Below are 20,004 nucleotides of genomic sequence, written 5' to 3' on the forward strand. Positions count from 1 at the left end.
AGACAGAGAGTAGGAGGTAAGCAAAAAGATACAGGACTGAAACAGTTTTCATTCACCTCCTCAATTCCGCGTGTTGACTACATTGTGTTCAGCCATATGTTAAATTGAGTGTTGTTTTGCTTTTAGCTCCTGCTGCTCACTTGATTTGAACATTGAGGAGTTTCCCTCAGACACTCTGGTCAAAGTTCACTGTTGTCTCTTGTGTCAGAGTAAGACGGAGACTCCTCCCCTGCTGCTCCCCTCTCCATCCTCTCCAGCACCTCCAGCTCCATGGACACTCACACCCACACCCATACACACACAAACACACACACACACACACACAGTCACTCACACAGACGCACTTTACATGCTGCTGATCTCTGTACACTGCCGCTCCACTTCTGCTTGTTTTCATGACTTTTCGGCGGCACAGACTCTCTCTGGAGTGGACCGTGAAGCGCCAGGGGTCAGTGGATTAGTACTGAGCCTCCAGGATTATTCTCGCTGCACTGAAGCTGTTTTAACTGGACTTTGATGAGGACTCTGTCCACGGCTCCTGTTGGATGATGGCTCAGGCGGTCTCCGTCATTCCAGTGCTGGGCATTATTCTGAAAATCACTTGTGTCGCTGGTAAGACAACAAAATAAAACTTCTCAACTATCCTACCTGAACTGTTGACTAAACTGACTAAACTGGCTCTGTTGTTTTGTGATGTAGAAGTTTGCAGACAAAATTATAAGATACCAGATTCTTTTTATTTTTCTGTCAATTTCATGTCTTCAGTTGTGAGTTTATGAGGACAGACACACTCCTCAGTGTTTTTGTGGTTTAGAAGCAGTTGCATAAGTCTACACTGGTGAAAAAGTATTGTAGTGTCAGCTCATCTCATGTCAGGACAAAGGGACATGTTGAGAGAAGGAGGGAACTTTTTAACCATAAAAGATTTAGTTCCAACCACTCATACTCCCATTTTGTATCAGTTAAGGAATAAGGAGTGGCATGTTAATATTAGGGATCATTAAGTTAAATTAAGGCCGATTTATATAATGCCTACTTGGTCAGCTCTTTTTTTTTTCCATACAATACAATAAGTGCATTAGGGCCTCACAGGGAGGCGGTGGGCAGCCTGTATCCTCAGAAACAGGAACCCCACCTACACCACACTGTGCTGGGCTATTGAGTCCAGCCAGGCCCATCTTCCCCTGCTTCCTGTTTTTACAAAGCTCCGCCATTTTCTGCAGCAGTGGAAAGAATGGAAAGTGGAAGTGGAAAGTTACAAAACACATCCCATACTTTATTTCTTTATTCATCTTTCAGTTTCTCTCCTGTGCTTTTGACCTAAAGTCTTTTTCTCAAGAACAATACTGTGTTTTTTTTTTTTTTAATGTGACCTCCGACCTCCAAACTTGTCAGGGACAAGTAAAACTGATGTATCACTGCTGATTGTGTTTGACATGTGACTGTTTCCTGCAGCCATTGAACTGCGCTTTATGCCGGATCCACCAACGCTCAACATGTATGGCGTTCACAGGTTGAACAAATCTGACAACCTGGAGCTAATATGCAGGTGTGTATAAATGTTCCTCACTGGACTCCCTCCATTACTGACCCAAACCTGGACAATCATTTATACCTGTCTGTCCCTTCGCTGGCAGAGGCCGCCAGTACCTGAGGTGGTCGACTCCTCCTACCAGCACACACTTCTCCGTCAGTGACTGCAGCGGATCAGGACTCTTCTGCACAACGCTGAGGATCTCCAACGCAACTGTGAATGAAACGGGACAGTACCAGTGCTCCTACAGAGACCTGAAAGTGGAGGACGGCAAGACCTCAGCTGCGGCTTATGTGTTTGTTCACGGTATAACTCACTTTAACCTCGTTTTGATGGTGGCAAATACACAGTGGCATTATGGTGTAGTGTAGAGCTCCACCCTGTCCACCTCTGTCTCTGTCCTGATCTAAACTTTGACGGTCAATATATCATTAAAATATGATCCAATGTTTTTACCTATGAAGTACAAAGGGGGACAGTCATGTATTGTGACCATGGTAACTGTTATATTGTGATAAACTATGGTGAAGGCCGACTGATAAAATGACGACTCCCTACTTTTGAAGCAGTCGTGAAGTTTGTTTGAAGTATGTTTGTTTTTGTTAGAGTACTGCCCGGTTATGATCTCCTAACCAATAAGTGAGCCAGATCACCTTTTCTCTGCCTAGAGACAACAACAAAAAGTTTTCTTGATTAGATAACTCTATTTTGATGGTTTTGCTATAGCTAGCAGCCAGCCCCCGCTGTTGGCCAAAAGAAGCACAATGCTGGTCATCTGTTTTTCATTACAAACATTAAAAATGGGGACATTTCCAGGGACAACTCCAACTGGGGACAGGCCACCAACAACTGGGAGTGTCCCAGGAAAACCGGGACATCTGGTCAGCCCAATCTAAACATGTATCTGATGTTGTGTTTTGATTTTAGATTACAAGGTGCCATTCGTGCCATCTGAGAAGGAATACGAGGTGGTGTTCATCCGTGAAGGAGAGCGGGTGGTGATACCATGTCGAGGCTCGGTGGAGAATCTCAACGTTACGCTCCACACTGTAAGGAAGAGTTGTTTCTGTTCCCTTCATGATGAACAGTAGTAAATTTAGTAATGTGCCCGAATTTTGGGGGTCGCAATACTATAAACTTAATCAGTGATTCTCAAATTCAAAGGTCAGGGGACCCTCAGCGGTCGTTGCGGGAGTTTATTTTCACTATATTTCTATCTATAAGTAACACAGTTACAGAAACTATGAATATTCTGGTCAAACACTTTCTGTCATAAAACATCTAAAAGCAAAAATCTTATCAGATGGGGGTCTGTGGTCTAATTTGTGTCCTTTATGTGAAGAAGTTTGAGAACCACTGACTTAAATTACATCCTAATTAAGGGTGCTCCAACAAGTTAGTGATGCATTTCTATAAAGTTGGGATTCAGAAGAGTCATATTAAGCGAAACACATTGTGTTTTTTTTAATCGGGCTCTCTAAACACCGGATCCTGCATTTCCCAAAATGCAACCAATAACATCTTTTCAGTTGACCCTTTATGTTAATGCCTGTGTTTTTCAAACTCCATGCCTCAGGTTGTACCGCAGGTTTTCTGTTGTACATTTAGTCTCCAAGCAAAAATGACATCATTAGGGTTGTTTTTCAGACTTTAGAAAGCTCCTCCAGAGATGACAACTCAGATGACATTACACAACTTCCTGAGGAGTGATATCAGTAACCTCTGTAAATCTGATATCAGTTTACATGGCTCTTTTTTATCTAATGTGACGTTGTATTATTTTCGTAATCGGATAAACCTGCTCATGTGTAAAAGCTGCTGTTTATAATTCCTTGGTCAAAATCAGCACATTTATTTCTGTGTCTGTCAGAAGTATCCAAACAAAGAGCTTCATCCCGATGGGAGGGATTCTCTGTGGGACGCCAAGACGGGGTTCACCATCCCCAGTTACCTGATCAGCTACGCCGGCGTGGTGTCCTGCCAGACTCGTATTGGGAATGAGACATTTAAGTCTCCTCTCTACATCGTGGCTGTTGTCGGTAAGATGGAGTCAAGACTGTGGAGTTACTTGATGTGGTGTGTTTTATAACGTATTGTTAGTATAGTGATATAAGTAAGCGATAGAGTGACTTGGTGAAGTGAGTGAGTGAGTCTGTGGTCTCAGGAGAACAATAGGCCGTGGACTGACTGCCATGTCTTCCCTCCCTTTTCCTGCAGGATACAAGATCTATGACCTCACCCTGACCCCGGCACAAGTGAGGCTGTCTGTCGGGGAGCGGCTGGTGCTCAGCTGCACTGCCCACACCGAGCTCAACGTGGGCATCGAGTTCAACTGGACGCACTCTGGTCAGGCCCTGGTCAGTGTCCAAGGGCTTCCCGCTCTTCTTCTGTGACAGTGTGATGAAGTCATGTGACAGGCTTCAATCAGCCTGTTTGACTCAGACACCAGAAGTGCCGTATCTCACTTCCCGTTGTCCTTGCACATATTCCTCATTTCCTGCTTTCAGGAATCCTTCAGCTTATCTCTGTAAGGTCAAAGTGCAGAGACGACCAGAAGTGTGTCTGGTGTTCTGTCTGCTTAACTGAGAAAAAATACAACATGTCACAGTTCTCTCTCCCTCTCCCTCTCTGATGTCAGAGCTCAGTGAACGGCTCGAGGCCGACCCACGCGATGCCCCACAAGAAGAAGCTGTGGAACTCCCTGGAGCTGTCCAACACGCTCGTCGTGGAGAACGTGACGGCGGATCACAGCGGAGAATACACCTGCACTGCGTCCAGTGGGCAGATGGAGAAAAGCGCCTCGGCATCTCTTAAAGTGTATGGTAGGTGCAGTCGGAGCACAGCGCTGCTGCAGACGGCTGTTTCATGTCTCGTGCTGCAAAAGTAAAAATCTCACATTCATGAAAGCTGCCAGCAACACGTCCCCCTCCTGTACAGACAGCTGAGTGTTGTATACGGGGATGATGTGATATTGATGATGCGATATAAAGTTATGAAACTGCTGTGTGGCGTTTCATGCATTTGGAACAAAGGAACCAGCAGTGGGTGAGTTAATATGCTGTGATGATACTGTCTGCTGTTGTACTGTGGAAGCACAGACCTGCACCCAGTGGAGCCCTGAAGCCTATCAGACTAGTGAAAACACAAATGATTCAATCAATAAATAATAGTTAGTTAAATGATTAAAAATGACTGTAAAAACAAATATAACAGTTTATTCCTTTAATTTAACCCCCAATCTGTTGATTTCCTTCCTGAATTTAAATTGATTTTACTCTTTTGTTTATCTTTCCCTGACTCATTTTTCAGTTGTTTTTTTATTATCATTTATTTTATATTTCTCGAAGAAACATTTTCCTCCTGATTATTGTTTTTGCTGAAAACTAAACAGAGAAGTAAAACAAATGTTTTGAGTTTATTTTGTACACTGATTAGAGGAAAAATAAAAACCAAGTGATTAGAGTTTAAAGGAAAAGTCTTTTTTTTACAAAACATTTTGATTGTATAACTTGTAGTGACATGTATTGATGTTTTCAGTTGTATTTTTGTTTGTTAGTGAAACATACAAACAATACAGCTCCTACAGAATGAACTGAATCCATAGTGTCAGTCGTGGTGCATGTGCAGCTTTTCTGCCAACTGTTAACATTATAATTACTGATCAGATTAAATAAATAAAGTTAATCTAGGTAAGAAACATGAATTTTTATTATTATTATTTATAGAAAATGTGAATCTCAGTATAATTACTATGAGGTTTCTGTTTAGTTTTTGTTTTTCCATGAGCTTTTTTAAGCAAATTCGTCTCAGATAAAATACTGTTGATTTGTGTCACTGACAGGATTTTGTGATTTTATTTTTCCAGAGAAGCCGTTCATCGACCTGAAGGAGCCATGGATGAAGGTTTGGGAGGTGAATGTGGGAGATCAAACCACCCTGATCCCTGTCAAGTACTCAGCCTACCCAGAGCCCAGCTTTAAATGGTAGGGTGCAGTTAACGAGCAGACTGTCTAACGACGTGTGATCTGCTAACATTCACGTCCTCTCAGATTCTGTGTGTGTTGCTTTGTAAAATCCTCCTCTGTCTGCTCAGGTTGAAAAATGGCCTCCCATTTAAGGATGACTACAGAGTGAAACAGAGGAACGACGCCCTCATCATCCGTGAAGTCACAGAAATGGATGCAGGGAATTACACAGTGGTCCTGACCAATAAGATCACCAGAGAGGAGCACCGACGCTCGCTCCAGCTGCTGGTCAACGGCACGTTTTCATTCTTCTTCCTCTTTTCTGTTTCTTCTTCTGAAGCTGTCGGTGAAGAGACGGCAGTGATGACTCTCCATGTCTTCTTCTACAGTTCCTCCTCACATCATTGAGAAGGAGGTGGCGGTGGACACAGATGTGTACCCGTACGGCAGCAGCCCCACCCTGAGGTGCACCGCCCGTGGATTTCCCACTCCTGCACAAATCCAGTGGCAGTGGATGTCCAAAGAGGACTGTCCCAAGGTCTTTATGTAAGTCACCTTTCTTCAGTGTGTGTGTGTGTGTGTGTGTGTGAGAAAAAGTGACTTCCTGGTGTGTCTGCACGCACATGCCTCTCAGTCAGTCATTGTCAAAAGGGTGTTGATCTGCAGAGGAATAGCTGCTTTCGTGATGTTGACAAAAAACAACAGAAGAGACAATGAGAGTGAACTCCGACCTGATGCAGATCGGCGGATGTGATTCATGCTCCTCACAATGTCCATTTTTAGACAGACATCAATTATTCAGACTCAGAACATGTTTACCGATTTCGTACAATCAGACATTTTGCACTTCAGTCCACGTCCTCAGTGGATCAGCTGTTCTGTGCCGTGCACCGCTCAGACAGACGCAGTTACACAACAGTCTCAGGTATGTGGTGATTTGACGAGTGTTGACAGAAAGGAGGAGGTGGGCTCGGCCGTGTTGATCATCAGCAGGTTCCTTATCTTCTGCCTACACATCAGAGCACTTCCTCAGTCCTGCACTACGTTTCCTGTTGTTCCCATCATCTTGCTCTCTGTCAGAAAAGAGCTTCCTCCTGCAGAAGCTCTCTCTCTCTCTTTCCCTTGTTATCATGCACCCAGTTTTTCACTCAGTTTTCCTGTATGTGTTCCAGCAGTTCGTGTGTGTCTCAGCCAACAATAAACTGCAAAATGTAGTAAAAAAGAAGCATGAAAAATAAATATAATTCTGAATGTTCCCTATTATTACTCATTGTAAACATAGCTAGGGTTTAAACATCTAGATTTTGGACTCCTGTTGGAAGAGTGTGGATGCTCCATCTTTGAGAATGTGGACTGTGTCTGGAGAGACTCACTTACATTTCTAAGTGCAGGTGGAAAAATACATGAATATTAAAAAAAAGATAGAAATGCAGGTTTCACCTGAAAGGAAATTACAGAGAAATACTTTAGTTTTATTTGCATGCTGTCAGATGTGTATCTGCAGTGTGGGTATTTTTTTTATTATCTCAAACTGTTGTATTGTTACTGCATGTTGCAATCTGTATGGACATGATAAGAAAATTATATATTGGAGATAAAAAAAAAAACATAGTTAGGGACAGAGAGTATATAAGTTTTACTTCTTGTCTATAAGTCACTAAATGGTCTGAGCCCTGAATATATTTCTGAAATGTCCCATATATATATATAAACCTATAAGGTCTCTAAACTCTGCAGGAGCTGGTCAGTTAGTGCAGCCTGTAGTTAAAACCAAACAGGGTGAGTTTCAGTCACTGTGCTGCTCACTGCTGAAACCAAATCTGCCTGAACCACAACTGGGTTTGAAAAGAAGCTTAAACTGCTCTGTTCTCCTCTGCCATTTAATCATTTCATCTTGCACTTTAATTAGATATCACCTGTTTATAATCTGTGTTTCTCTCTGTTTTCTTATTATGGTTTTTACTTCTATTTTTCATGCTTCTTTCATTTCTGTTAAAGCTCCATGTTTCTTCTTCTTCTGTGTTTTATTTGAAGTGTTGATCCATCAGAAGATATAAAAACCATCTCAGTGTAGTTTTACATCTCCTCTCTCAGGCTTCTCTCTGCAGCTCTAGTAACAACAGGTCTGTGAGCCAATCAGAAGAGAGGAGGCTCTGAGCCTCTCTTCTGATTGGCTGATTGTTTTCTGAGTGATCCAATAAAAATACAGCAGATTTCAGGTAAAAACACTCAGAGAAACCAAATCCTGCAAGGTTTGGATGGTGGGTCCAGGTGGGCGGGGCTTGGTGACTGCTTTGTTGTGACATCACAAAGTTCCAGAAGTCCTGACGGCTGGTTTTAAGGCTCAGTTTCTGAATACAGGCTGTGTGCATTTCTCTGTGGACTGAGGCTTTGATACTTTCACAGTATTAATATAGAAGCTAGAGCTGATCTATAATCACACTACACATGGACACAGACCTTTACACTGGAGGAGCTTTAAGCACGTTGAATGACCTCCGGTATGATAATGTGCTGTACCAATACATTTGTATTAGTTGTAAAGAGAAGCTTGTGTTTTTGTCCAACAGGTCGGGGCTGATTAAGTCTGAGGTGCAGATGAAGGAGTGCACAGGCTGGAGAGACATCAGCAACAGCACCGGCCACAACCCTGTAGAGCGAATCATGACGGACACTGATCACCCCCAGAAGGTAAATAACTCCTGATTACAGCCAGCAGAGGAACCCTGTCACATGAAGGTGGATGCAGCCTGATATGATTAAATTAAATATGTAAATGTGTTTCCATAGAAAACCATAAGCTCACTGAAGATTCAGAAAGCGGAGGCCCACGCCCTCTACAGATGCATGGCTGCCAACAAAATAGGAGAGGATTCACGCGTCATCTTCTTCCATGTGACACGTGAGCGCTTTGCTTTTTCTTTTTTCCATGTGGTCTTTCTCTCTGTGATCATGTCAGCGTCCTTCATGTCTGTTCTCGTTCCTGCCTGTGCGTCCGTCCGTCTCTGTCAGGTGGCCTTGAGGTGAGCGTGTTGCCATCCAATGAGCCCTTAGAGGAAGCCGACGTGGTTCTGAAGTGTAAGGCAGACAGGTTGATCTACGGCAACCTCGCCTGGTTCCGTGTGAACAACGCCTCCAAGTCAGAGCAGGTGGCGTCAGTGCAGCCCTGCCGCTCCCTGTCGCTGCAGCGGAGGCCCCTGTCGCAGGCGGTGCTGTCCAGCCCGCAGGGCACCAACGTGACCCTGGAGCTGCCGCTGCCCAACGCGTCCCGTCACGATGAAGGTCTGTACGCCTGTCAGGTGGAAAACATCAAGACCAAGGAGAGAACCTGCCTCCTGCGCCGACTCTCTCTCAGAGGTACCAAAAACTGTGTAATTGAGGATCTACAAGTCAATTATTCACATTTCATTACTCACACTCACAGGTTTGTGCACCGCAAAAGCAAAAAGTGTCTGTAGAGTGAAATTATTTTACGTGTTTTCACATTTAGGAAGTTGTCAAAGGCAAGTGTCGCCATCTTTAAACAAGGCAGAATGAACTGTATGAATATTAATATTAAGATCATGAAGAAGATGCTATTATAAAAAGAAAATGGTATTAAGTTTGGAGCATTAAAACATGATCATTTCAGTGTCTCTTAACATCAACTGATTCTTTCAGCTGTTTTAAATAAGCACATGTTTAAAAACTGACATTTTTATTTCTTCGGTGTGATAAAAATTTGATTCTGATTTTAGGTCTGGAGACTGCAAGGATCCTCAATAATTTAACCAACCACAAAGTTAACGTAAGTGCGACGATTACTCTGCGCTGCGATGCTGCCGGGACGCCAAACCCAACGGTGAAGTGGACCAAGAACAACCACACTGTGGTGGAGGGCTCAGGTGAGGCGGGCGCGGCTTGTCATAGAAAAGAAAAGACTCACTTCGCGAGTTCACACTGCCGTTAAAGACACCGTGCGTTGCTTTTCAGGTGTGATTCTGAGCCAGCACAAGGACACTTTGACCATTCAGCGTGTGAAGAAGGAGGACAGCGGACTGTACACCTGCACCGCCTGTAACAGCCTCGGCTGCGACAGCTCACAGGCCTTTCTGACGACTGAAGGTCAGTCCCATCCTGAGCCCAGGTCCAAATCATGCTACTGATACCTGAGATTAAACAGTGTACAGTGACGTGGATGGACTGTGAGAAAATGGGCACAGAGATGTAAAAGCACATTTAGAGCACATTTAAACACAGCCTGAGCTGACCATCGGACATTAAAATAAACAAATGTATAAAATAAGTAAAACACTGGGAAAGAAAACTAAATAAACATGTAAACACACTAACAAAAACAAGACAACAACAAGGAGCAAATAGATATTTACGAACATGACAACGGACTAAAAGGTTAGTGAATAAAAATGTATCTTTAGCCCAGATTTAAAAATAGAGATGGAGGGAGCTCATCTGATATCTAATGGCAGCTGGTTCCATTAACAGCCACTTTAAACCGAGGGCCTCCTGACCCTGTGGGCCTCTGGGCCTGTGTGCGATGGGCCCCTAGTCTTAAACCTCCGGGCAAAACCCACAATACTCACAAAGACCTTGTATTTATATCTGGCCTCAAGGTTTTACATCACACAGACGACATTTTTGATATCAAAGACGTAGAGTAAGAATAACTTTGCTTCCGCATGACAGGAAGTTGGCCCAGTTAGCGCACATCCTCCTGGGAGTTTCTAAATCTAAAACAATGAGGAGGCTGCAGGACAAAGGGAGAGGCCAACCCTGCCCCAGCCTCTGCTCCGCTGTCCACCCTTCTCTGTCCCGAACACAGACTCACAGCAACAAACAAACAAACGCTCTGACTAGAACCAGGGGCCTACGTGACCTGGTCCCCGCCAGCAGAATGCAGACCCAGTTACAGTAGCTCCCAGCTCTGCTCAGGCGCCAGCTCCGCTAACGAGGGAGGGTAACGAACAAGTACGTCTCTGTATGTGAGGGAGTTCTGAGTGAACACAGAGCACAGGCAGTGGCTCTGTGACTCCTAATGGACCTGGATATTAATTAAAAAATATGTGTGAATTCGCTCAGACGAGGCTATAACCTGCTATTTATGAAATCGAGTATCTGACTGTCTGTCAAATTAATGAAAACAAAGCCATCTTTGTTTTCTTTGTAATTTTTTTTAAGGGATTTAAAACAACCATCAACCTGAATGAAGATAACACTGAAGTGCTAAAAGCTGCAGTTCCTCTAATGACCACTAGAGTCTGGCTCCAACAGTGAGTCAGTCCCCATAGACTCCCATGTTAAAATGTCCAACTTTACAGCAGAAATAAACATGTTTACAGCCTGGTACAGAAACAGTTTTGGTCTCTAGAGATAATTTCCTCCTTCATGACACCTGTTTATATAACTCACCTGTTATCTATCTTTATGAACCTATAGACTTGAGACTGGTAAACACACTTTAAGCACCAAAACAATCCATCCACATCAGTAAAGGTTCGTTTTCACAAAATTTTGAGGAATTTCAAAATCCAGGCTTCAATTGTTCAGCATTTGGGCCGAATGATCTTTTTGCTCTATGACAGAAAGGGGCGTCACGACAGAGAGAGCTGAGTTTGTTCTGAGAACTGTGACATAAAAGACTCAGAACTTAAGAAATAATGTAGAAATCGATAAAATGCCCTCAGACCTCTAAAGGTTAAGGCTTAAAGTTATAGAGAATTGAGGGCGTGGCCTCTTTGAATGACAGGTGGGTGATTGTATGTTTGCCATTAACCGGCATTGCACTGAAATCTCAGCTCCACACAGGCCCCTCCCCTTAGCAGGGAGTTAGGGGAGGAGTCAGACACTGCCAAGGTGGCGACGCCGAAGCAGCTCACTCTGAGCTTCAAAACCGCTCTTCAGAAACCTGTCGGTGACGTCACAGAGGCTACGTCCGTCTTTATTTACAGTCTATGATTAGAAACAGTTAAACGAGCCCTTCGCAGACTGCACTCCTCAGAGAAAAGAAAACATGCATGCCCCCCCCACCCACCCCCCCCACCCTCTCCTGACCTTCTCCTTCCCTCTAATAATTTTTGGTCCTTCAGATGAATTGTAGCAGAGCGTGACAGTTCATTACAGCATGTAGTTACACATGACTCTGGCTCTGATAGGCCTTTTCCAAGTTGTCTTTGGCAGCAGGAGTCCGTGCTGACTCCTGACTATTTGTTATGACTAGATAAAATATCAGTTTGCCAGATTTCAACAGTCTCTTTCCTCCAACTCAAACACAGACGCACACATGCACTTGTACCTGCCAAAGACAATGACAAACCTGTCTGAACTTTATGCAGCTTTATGCCAAGGTACGTCATAGTAATTAGACTAGATTCCCACTGTGATTATCCCACAAGAATGAGGGAAACATATGTCATATGATCTGTTCTTTGACTCTTCTTATTAAGAGGTTGTTTGTGAATATTTCTCGTATCGTGTCGTTGTGTTTATTCTAGGTGCAGAGGAAAAGACTAATGTGGAGCTGATTGTTCCGATCGGATCAGTGGTCATCGCCATGTTTTTCTGGTTACTGATCGTCTTTGTCATCCGCGGCAGAAAAAGAGTAAGAATTTCCTCATCCGCATCCTCCCTTTGCCACAGTTTTCCTTCCTTGGATTTTCCCTCCCGTTACGCACAGGGGACCTGAAAATGGATTTAAAAAAAAAAAAAACACACACATAAACGAGCACTCACACTGTGGGGGTGTATGACTGATTAGAGGCGACTGGACTGGCTCTCCTTTGTATCCAGGAACAACAGGGCCACTCACATAGGTCACGTAGACCAACGCTGCCTGGGCCCCTTTTTTACTGGAGGGACACCAGAGATACTTGAAAACTGTTGCACAGTTTGAATTCAGAGAAAAAGGGACAAACAGCAGCTCATTAATCACACATTACGTCTCTGCTCATTTCTCATGTTTCTACCCATCACCTTTCCAGACAAGCGGTGGGGATCTGAAGACGGGCTACCTGTCCATGATCCTGGACTCGGAGGACATGCCCATGGACGAGCAGTGTGAAAGGCTCACGTATGATGCCAACAAATGGGAGTTCCCTCGGGACAGGCTGAAGCTAGGTGAGACACAGATCTGATTCAAGCCAGAAAATACTGGAGGCAGTTTTTCAACTTGTGACAACAAGCATCTGCACCGCTGAAGTCCCAACAGGTCCTCCAATCACAGCTCAGAGTTTTCTCCTTGTAGGGGAAAAGCGAACATGGTTTCCCTTAAATGATAATAATAATAATAATAATAATAATAATACATTTTATTTGGCAGCGCCTTTCACAGCGTCCAAGGACACTTTACAGAAGATTAAAAACACGATAAAAATAATAAAAACAACAGACAGTTAAAAAGAAAACAATGAAATCACATTATATTATCAGGAGTAATGGTTCTATTTTCCAGTATTTTCCTTTATGAAAACATATGCAAATAGACAAAACACAAAAAATTCAAAAAACATCTTCATCAGTTTAGAAACAGACAATCTGCAAATACTCACAACAGAAGTGTTTCCAGGGGACACAAAATAGTGACGAACCTGGCCGGGTCGCACTTTTTCAATGCTTTGTGACTTTTAAGTTAAAAGTATTGAGCAAGTGCGTCTGCCGGAAACACTTCTGTTGTGTTGTGAGTGTTTGCAGCAGGTGTGTTGTCAAATTGATGAAGATGTTTTCTGAATTTTTGTGTTTCGTTTATTTGCGTGTGTTTTCTTACGCTGCAGTACACAATACACAAGTAGTCTGTCTTTGTGACAAACGTTTTGCATTAAAGGTGATCCACTGGGACGAGGAGCGTTTGGCCAGGTGGTAGAGGCAGCCGCCTTCGGCATCGAGAAAGCTACGACGTGCACCACCGTTGCGGTCAAGATGCTTAAGGGTGAGTATTTTGTCGTCCGGTGACACACAGTGAAAGCCTCCGAAAAACACACATTACTTACACGGATCTCTCCGCGTCACAGAGGGAGCCACGTCGAGCGAGTACCGCGCCCTGATGTCGGAGCTGAAAATCCTCATTCACATTGGACATCACCTGAATGTGGTCAACCTGCTGGGAGCCTGCACAAAGCCTGGGGGTGGGTCTTCACACAAAGCACATGTCTGGACTGTGCATCGTTGCTGTTCGTGTTTCGCAGTTTTCCTGACTAATCTTCTTTATGATGATCTAATTACACTTGTGTGTATTTGAGGGGGCTTATATTTGTTTTCCTGTCCTTCTAATGTGCCGTACACACTCATTAAATCAGTGTGTGTTGTGTAGTTGTGAGTTGCTGATCTTTCTTTGACCCTTAACCTCTTCTTCTCTCTCTCCGCAGGGCCGCTGATGGTGATTGTAGAGTACTGTAAACACGGAAACCTCTCCAGCTACCTGAAGAGCAAGCGCGGAGAGTACAGCCCATACAAGGTAAATGATGTGTAACCCACACGCAGCCAATAAAACGCAGCCAACCCTCTGATGTGGTTACACTGCGCCCAGACGGCTCGGCGTAACCATATCATTAACCACAGACCATTACACAGCGATGTACAGCAGAGCTAACCCACTGATCATATCTAATGTGGACGGAGCAAAAATGTTGTGATTGTGTTTTTTCTCTCCACATGCTCTTGAATGATATCTGTGTTCGGTCAACAGAGGAAACGGGTGGATAGCCAGAAGTGGGCGCCTGCAGAGGAGGATGTGACTGAAGGGGATCTGGGTCTGGGGAAGATTGCCCAGCTGGACATCTGCACGGGAACAGCCGTCTGCTCCACAGCTGGAGACAAGGCTTCGGGCAGCAGCATAGACGCTCAGGAAGGTGATGAAGGCAACTCTGAATGATGCACTTTTCATTTTTTGCACCCCAGTTCAATGTTTGTGCACAAACGGCTCACATTTGTGGTTTTGTAAAATGCATCATGTGACCACAGAGAGCTCAGATGACGACCATCTGACCATGGTGGACCTGATATGCTACAGCTTCCAGGTGGCCAAAGGCATGGAGTTCCTGTCCTCCCGCAAGGTGAAGCTACAATTATTTGGGAAATCTGGCTTCACAAATTGGAGATAATAATCACCCTTTAAATGCACAATAAAGTAAATTCATCTGTTAATTTATTTCTGTCTTCTCTGCAGTGTATCCACAGGGATCTAGCAGCCAGGAACATCCTGCTTTCAGAGAACAATGTGGTGAAGATCTGCGACTTCGGCCTCGCCAGAGACGTCTACAAAGACCCCGACTATGTCCGCAAAGGAGATGTGAGTCCCCTACGCTGATGTACACGCTGTCAATCACACTGTTGAGGGTTTGTGAAGCAGTGAAATGTGCATCTTCATTTTCTTGCCACAGGCACGTCTCCCTCTGAAGTGGATGGCTCCTGAGACTATATTCGACCGGGTGTACACCACACAAAGTGATGTTTGGTCCTTCGGGGTCCTTCTGTGGGAGATCTTCTCTTTGGGTAAACCTGGTAGTAATCACTGGTACACGAAGATATATAATGACCACTGTACATCCGTTACATCACCTATATCGTATCTCTTACAGGGGCGTCTCCCTATCCGGGGGTCTGCATCGACGAGTCTTTCTGCAGGAGGCTTAAGGAGGGCACCAGGATGAGACCCCCAGAATACGCCACCAACGAGATGTGAGGGGACACTTGATGTAGTCGAACATGTGACAGAAATGTGACTCAAATTATTGTCTGACCATCATCTGATTTATTGTGTGTGTGTGTTCACAGATACCAGACCATGTTGGACTGCTGGCTGGATCGTCCCACAGACAGGCCGACGTTTGCAGAGCTGGTTGAACATCTGGGCAACCTGCTAATGGCCAGTGCTCAACAGGTGAGTGTGGGTGAAAACAAAAGCCTGCTGTGTCCAGACATAACTTCACAGTTTAAATGACATCATCACAGCTATAGTTCAACAGCAGAAAACATTGAAAGCTCCATATTTTCTTCTTCTTCTTCTGTGTTTTATTTGAAGTGTTGATCCATAAGAAGATATAAAAACCATCTCAGTGTAGTTTCACATCTCCTCTCTCAGGCTTCTCTCTGGAGCTCTAGTAACAACAGGTCAGTGAGCCAATCAGAAGAGAGGAGGCTCTGAGCCTCTCTTCTGATTGGCTGACTGTTTTCTGAGTGATCCAATAAAAATATAGCAGATTTCAGGTAAAAACACTCAGAGAAACCAAATCCTGCAAGGTTTGGATGGTGGGTCCAGGTGGGCGGGGCTTGGTGACTGCTTTGTTGTGACATCACAAAGTTCCAGAAGTCCTGACGGCTGGTTTTAAGGCTCAGTTTCTGAATACAGGCTGTGTGCATTTCTCTGTGGACTGAGGCTTTGATACTTTCACAGTATTAATATAGAAGCTAGAGCTGATCTATAATCACACTACACATGGACACAGACCTTTACACTGGAGGAGCTTTAATTTCTCCAATAGTCAAAAATACAACTTTGATTAACGGCACAAAGGTTTTCTCGCTAAAATCTCTCGGGCCCTGTCTGTCATGGTGCTATTGTTAAGGCTGTCGGTGTTGCCTTGCCAGCACAACACACAGCTGATTACACACGAGCTCACACCCCCACAGAGTGCTGCCAAGTCATTCTGGAAAACTTTAGGAAGTCATTACCTGAAGCTGACGTGGAACAAACATGCTGATGCAAACTAGTTACACCAGGAGAAACTCATTACAGCACGAGGAAAAGTAATTACAGGAATATGTTTAGTGTCACTTCATAATTTTAAACACTCAGTTTCTGCTTTAATATAAATACATTTTTCTACTCATTTGTGTGGAATCTGAGGTGATGTTATTAGATTAATCTTGGTCTCCAGGAAGTGGTGATTCTAGACTGTTGGCAGACACTACCATTTACAGATGTCAACTAAATGCCTCATCTGCAGACTATCATAAGATGCTACAACTTACAGATGTTCCCTGAATGCCTCACACGCTGGCAATAGGTAGAAGCCAGTCACAACGGGCCCCCACATGGGGCAGTGTAGTGTCTTTATGGGAGGTTTAAAGGGGGTTTGTAGTTGTCATTGCAAAAATGGGCCCTTTTCCCCTTTGGAGCCCCAAGCAGTTGTCTGTTTGCCTCTCCTGACCGTGTGCCTTCCTCCCCAGGATGGGAAGGACTACATCCCCCTGACAGTAGGCGAGACGGAGGGATCTCCAGTGGCCCCTGAGCCCAGGAGCCCCTACAGCAGACCTCAGAGTGGGGAGATCCTGGAAGCTCAGCTCCACTACGACAACCCGCCGTCCCTCGGGTCAGCACGATGATCCCACCTGTCACTGTCGCTCTCACCTCTAAACGTTACAGCACTCGGGGCTGAATCTTCACTGTCACTTCACTGACTTCTCGTCTCTGTGCAGACTGTCCCAGCAGGCGGAGAGGTGCAGTCGGCCCCTCAGTGTAAAGACGTTTGAGGACGTTCCTGTGGCGCACAGCAGTGTCATGGTGAGAGTCTGTGAATCAGAACATACACTTCATTCAGACTGATTCACTTTGATCTTTGTGGAAGTCAGACAAAGTTTCCTTTTTCTTTTTGACACCTTTTTAGATCCATAAACTAAAACACAACTGACGTTTTGAAAACATGAGTTACTTCTTTTGTTTTTTCATGTTTTGTCACGTAGCTCAGTGGAAAAGCCGACCTCATCGAAATAAGAACGAAACATGATTTGATTGATATTAGATGGTGTAAAATAAATCAATGAAATAATTAGTCAAGTAATTGATTAGCTGATAATAGAAAATGAAGCAGCAAAATCTGAATCAGCAAAAGCTGCGAAGTTGAATCTCTAATGAATCTCCACGTCTTAATCCACCTCAAGAAACCCACAGGAACACTTGGTAGAGTTGAGCTGTTTACTTCAACACACACAAAATAATAACTGGTAGAGAACAGTGTCCATTTACAGAGTTATTTTACTCAACTTACTAAAAAACAATGATCATAGTCACGTAACCTCTGTATAACAAACCTAGTTATATATTTTAAAGCACACACCTGTTTAGTGACAGAAATAAAACAATGAACTTACGGTGTTGCACTGCTGTAAATATGAAATGTAAATACCTCAACCTGTAAATACTGTAAATAATCCTTCACTTTCTTTTAATCATTACTTTATATTGCAGTTATTTTACATATGCACTTAAACTAATTCGTCCAACATCAATAAATATATACATTTTTCGAGTTGAGTTCTGAGGATTTTTAAGCCTCATTGGCTGGAATCTGAATTTCTTTGGATTTTACACTGTTGCTCAAACTGATGGTTCATTTTTCACAATTTTCTGACAGTTTACAGCTAAAATTATTTAATCCAAAAATAGATTTGATTGATAATAAAGAATGTTCATCGTAGTTCCGGTTTATACACAAGAGGTGGTAAGTAAAAGACTGTTTTTCCCTGTCAAAGCACCGACCACTGACGTTCATTTAAACTGTGGGCTCTTCTGCAGGAGGGTCACACAGACAGTGGTATGTGCTTCTCACCGGAGGAGGCGAAGGGTCTGAATCAACAGCTGCAGACCACGCCCAACTTCAGGTGAGGACGGAGCACCTGCATCAGCGTATGACCCGCATCGCCTGATTCTCACTACTGCTCATATTTGGCAGCTGTAGTTTGCTTGATTGTGTAAGTAGGATTTCTTATTGAAAATGTCTCCTTCCTGTTTGCTCTCTTCAGCCAGCTGCTGCGCTGTAAGAGTAAAGAGTCGCTGGCCTCGGAATCGTCCAATCAGACGAGCGGATACCAGTCGGGGTACCACTCTGACGACACCGACACGCCGATCTACGCTAACGAGGAGGCGATCATGAAGCACAACATGCTGAAGAAGCCTCCGCTGCCCAAGACGCCCGAAAAGTTCAACGTGGAGATCCGTTACAGCACGCCGCCCGTCTGACCCCAGATAGCCCCTCCCCCTCTAAACCCAGAGTCTTTTCACTGTACAGTACTTGTTTACCTTCCACAGGTATTACACTTTAGGAACAATGACAACACGTTCACCAGAGCTCCGTCACCGCGGTGCCCAGATGTTTTCGCACGAGATAACTTAATAAGTCGGCAGAGAAAAATGAAGGTTGTATGATAGGTTTGTAAGCGCAGCTCTCCTTGGACAGCCGGAGGAATGCTATCATGTTTACACAGTGGGTAAAAGGTCTGGGCAGCCAAAGGCACGGAGACACGCCTACTTCCTGAGGCGAAATCCACCCACTTCCTCTATTGCAGGAAATGGCATCTGGAATTTTTAGATAATTGAATCAGCAAATGTTTTGTTTTGTTTTTCTGCTCTCTTTTTTCTGTGTTGCTGGCACCGTTAATTGCCGGCGAGGAGGCAGTTCTCTCGGCTCAATCACACCAATGTTTCTAGAGTCACATTTGTACAGTTCCTTTATTCATATAACTTACTGTATTTTATTGAATGTTTATTACTAAACCTGCAATAAATGTAACTAGTTTTATAAAATAAAAATACTCACAGATTAAAATTGTTATCGTGCTTTTGTTCGTTTGACATGATCCCAAACTTGATCATCTGTGAGTGTTTTTGTCTCTTTCTTTGTAGCCTACATCTCTCATTTCCTCTCTCTGTGTCTTACACAAAGAAAACAATACTTTCTCAGCCTTGGTCATTCACTCTGTGTGAGTGTGTGTGTGTGTGTGTGTGTGTCCTATAGGAAGAATCACTTCATAGTGCCCATAATAGCCCTGCCAAGGCCAGTTTGGGGCAGTATGACAACAAAGTAAATGGCACATTCAAAAAGCAGGTGCAAGATCTTACAAGAAAAAAGTAAAAATCGTCCTTGTGGGATTCTGGATCGTCTTTTCCAACAACTTTCATGTTGTGTAATCACGCAAGAGATCCACAGATCTCTCCTACCTTTAGAGTCTAAAGGTAGATGTCCATGTGTTGTTTGATTATAAAGCAGGTCTGTATTCAGAAACTGAGCCATACAACCTGTAGTCAGAAGTTTGTGATGTCCCAAGCCCCGCCCACCTGGACCCGCCAACCAAACCTTTGCAGGATTTGGTTTCTCCGAGTGTTTTAACCTGAAATCTGCTGTATTTTTTTATTGGATCACTCTGAAGTCAGACAGCCAATCAGAAGAGAGGCTCAGACAGTGTTGTTACCAGAGCTCCAGAGAGAAGCCTGAGAGAGGAGATGTAAAACTAAACTGATATGGTTTTTGGTTCTTAAAATCATCAAATATATCTTCTTATGGATCAACACTTCAAATAAAACACAGAAGAAGAAAATGCAGAGCTTTAATATGGAGCACTGTTCTGTAAACAGGAGATAAGAAGAAGGAAAAACCCTTAAAGGGACCTTCAGTGTTAATGGAGTGTTCCTGCAGCCACACTAATACTAAGCTTAAAAGCTTAGAGATGTGTGGTTGGTCTGACTAGGCGATAGAGCATGAGAACACAAAGTATTTTGTCTACAAACAAAGACAACAA

General features: G+C 43.8%; 1 protein-coding gene across 2 annotated transcripts; it reads left to right on the plus strand.

Annotated features, from left to right (window-relative positions):
• Positions 1-320: 320 nt before the first annotated feature.
• kdr (kinase insert domain receptor) lies at positions 321-19,028 on the plus strand. Of its 2 annotated transcripts, none has more exons than XM_022751456.1 (30): positions 321-612; positions 1,456-1,549; positions 1,638-1,840; positions 2,462-2,583; positions 3,405-3,573; positions 3,752-3,891; positions 4,173-4,356; positions 5,400-5,517; positions 5,628-5,794; positions 5,889-6,045; positions 8,070-8,190; positions 8,290-8,401; positions 8,512-8,856; positions 9,237-9,383; positions 9,472-9,603; positions 11,991-12,097; positions 12,477-12,612; positions 13,316-13,420; positions 13,503-13,616; positions 13,857-13,945; positions 14,177-14,339; positions 14,452-14,543; positions 14,657-14,779; positions 14,871-14,982; positions 15,069-15,168; positions 15,265-15,370; positions 16,660-16,802; positions 16,909-16,993; positions 18,005-18,090; positions 18,232-19,028. In XM_022751456.1, the coding sequence occupies exons 1-30, from the start codon at positions 546-548 to the stop codon at positions 18,446-18,448; spliced, it is 4,056 nt and encodes a 1,351-aa protein (XP_022607177.1). In that variant the 5' UTR covers positions 321-545; the 3' UTR covers positions 18,449-19,028. The 2 variants fall into 2 exon arrangements, with proteins under 2 accessions (XP_022607177.1, XP_022607178.1); XM_022751457.1 differs by having other exon boundaries at positions 3,408-3,573.
• The last annotated feature ends 976 nt before the right edge of the window (positions 19,029-20,004 follow it).

This window comes from Seriola dumerili, unplaced genomic scaffold, assembly GCF_002260705.1.
Source record: "Seriola dumerili isolate Sdu_G_001 unplaced genomic scaffold, Sdu_1.0 BDQW01000155.1, whole genome shotgun sequence".
In the NCBI taxonomy this organism is placed as follows: Eukaryota; Metazoa; Chordata; class Actinopteri; order Carangiformes; family Carangidae; genus Seriola; species Seriola dumerili.

Excerpts from the sequence above, each read along its gene's own strand:
- kdr (XM_022751456.1), top strand. The coding sequence starts at position 546 with ATGATGGCTCAGGCGGTCTCCGTCATTCCAGTGCTGGGCATTATTCTG. Across the intron at positions 9,384-9,471 it reads CACTGTGGTGGAGGGCTCAG|GTGTGATTCTGAGCCAGCAC; the intron begins GTGAGGCGGGCG and ends GTTGCTTTTCAG. Across the intron at positions 12,098-12,476 it reads TCATCCGCGGCAGAAAAAGA|ACAAGCGGTGGGGATCTGAA; the intron begins GTAAGAATTTCC and ends TCACCTTTCCAG.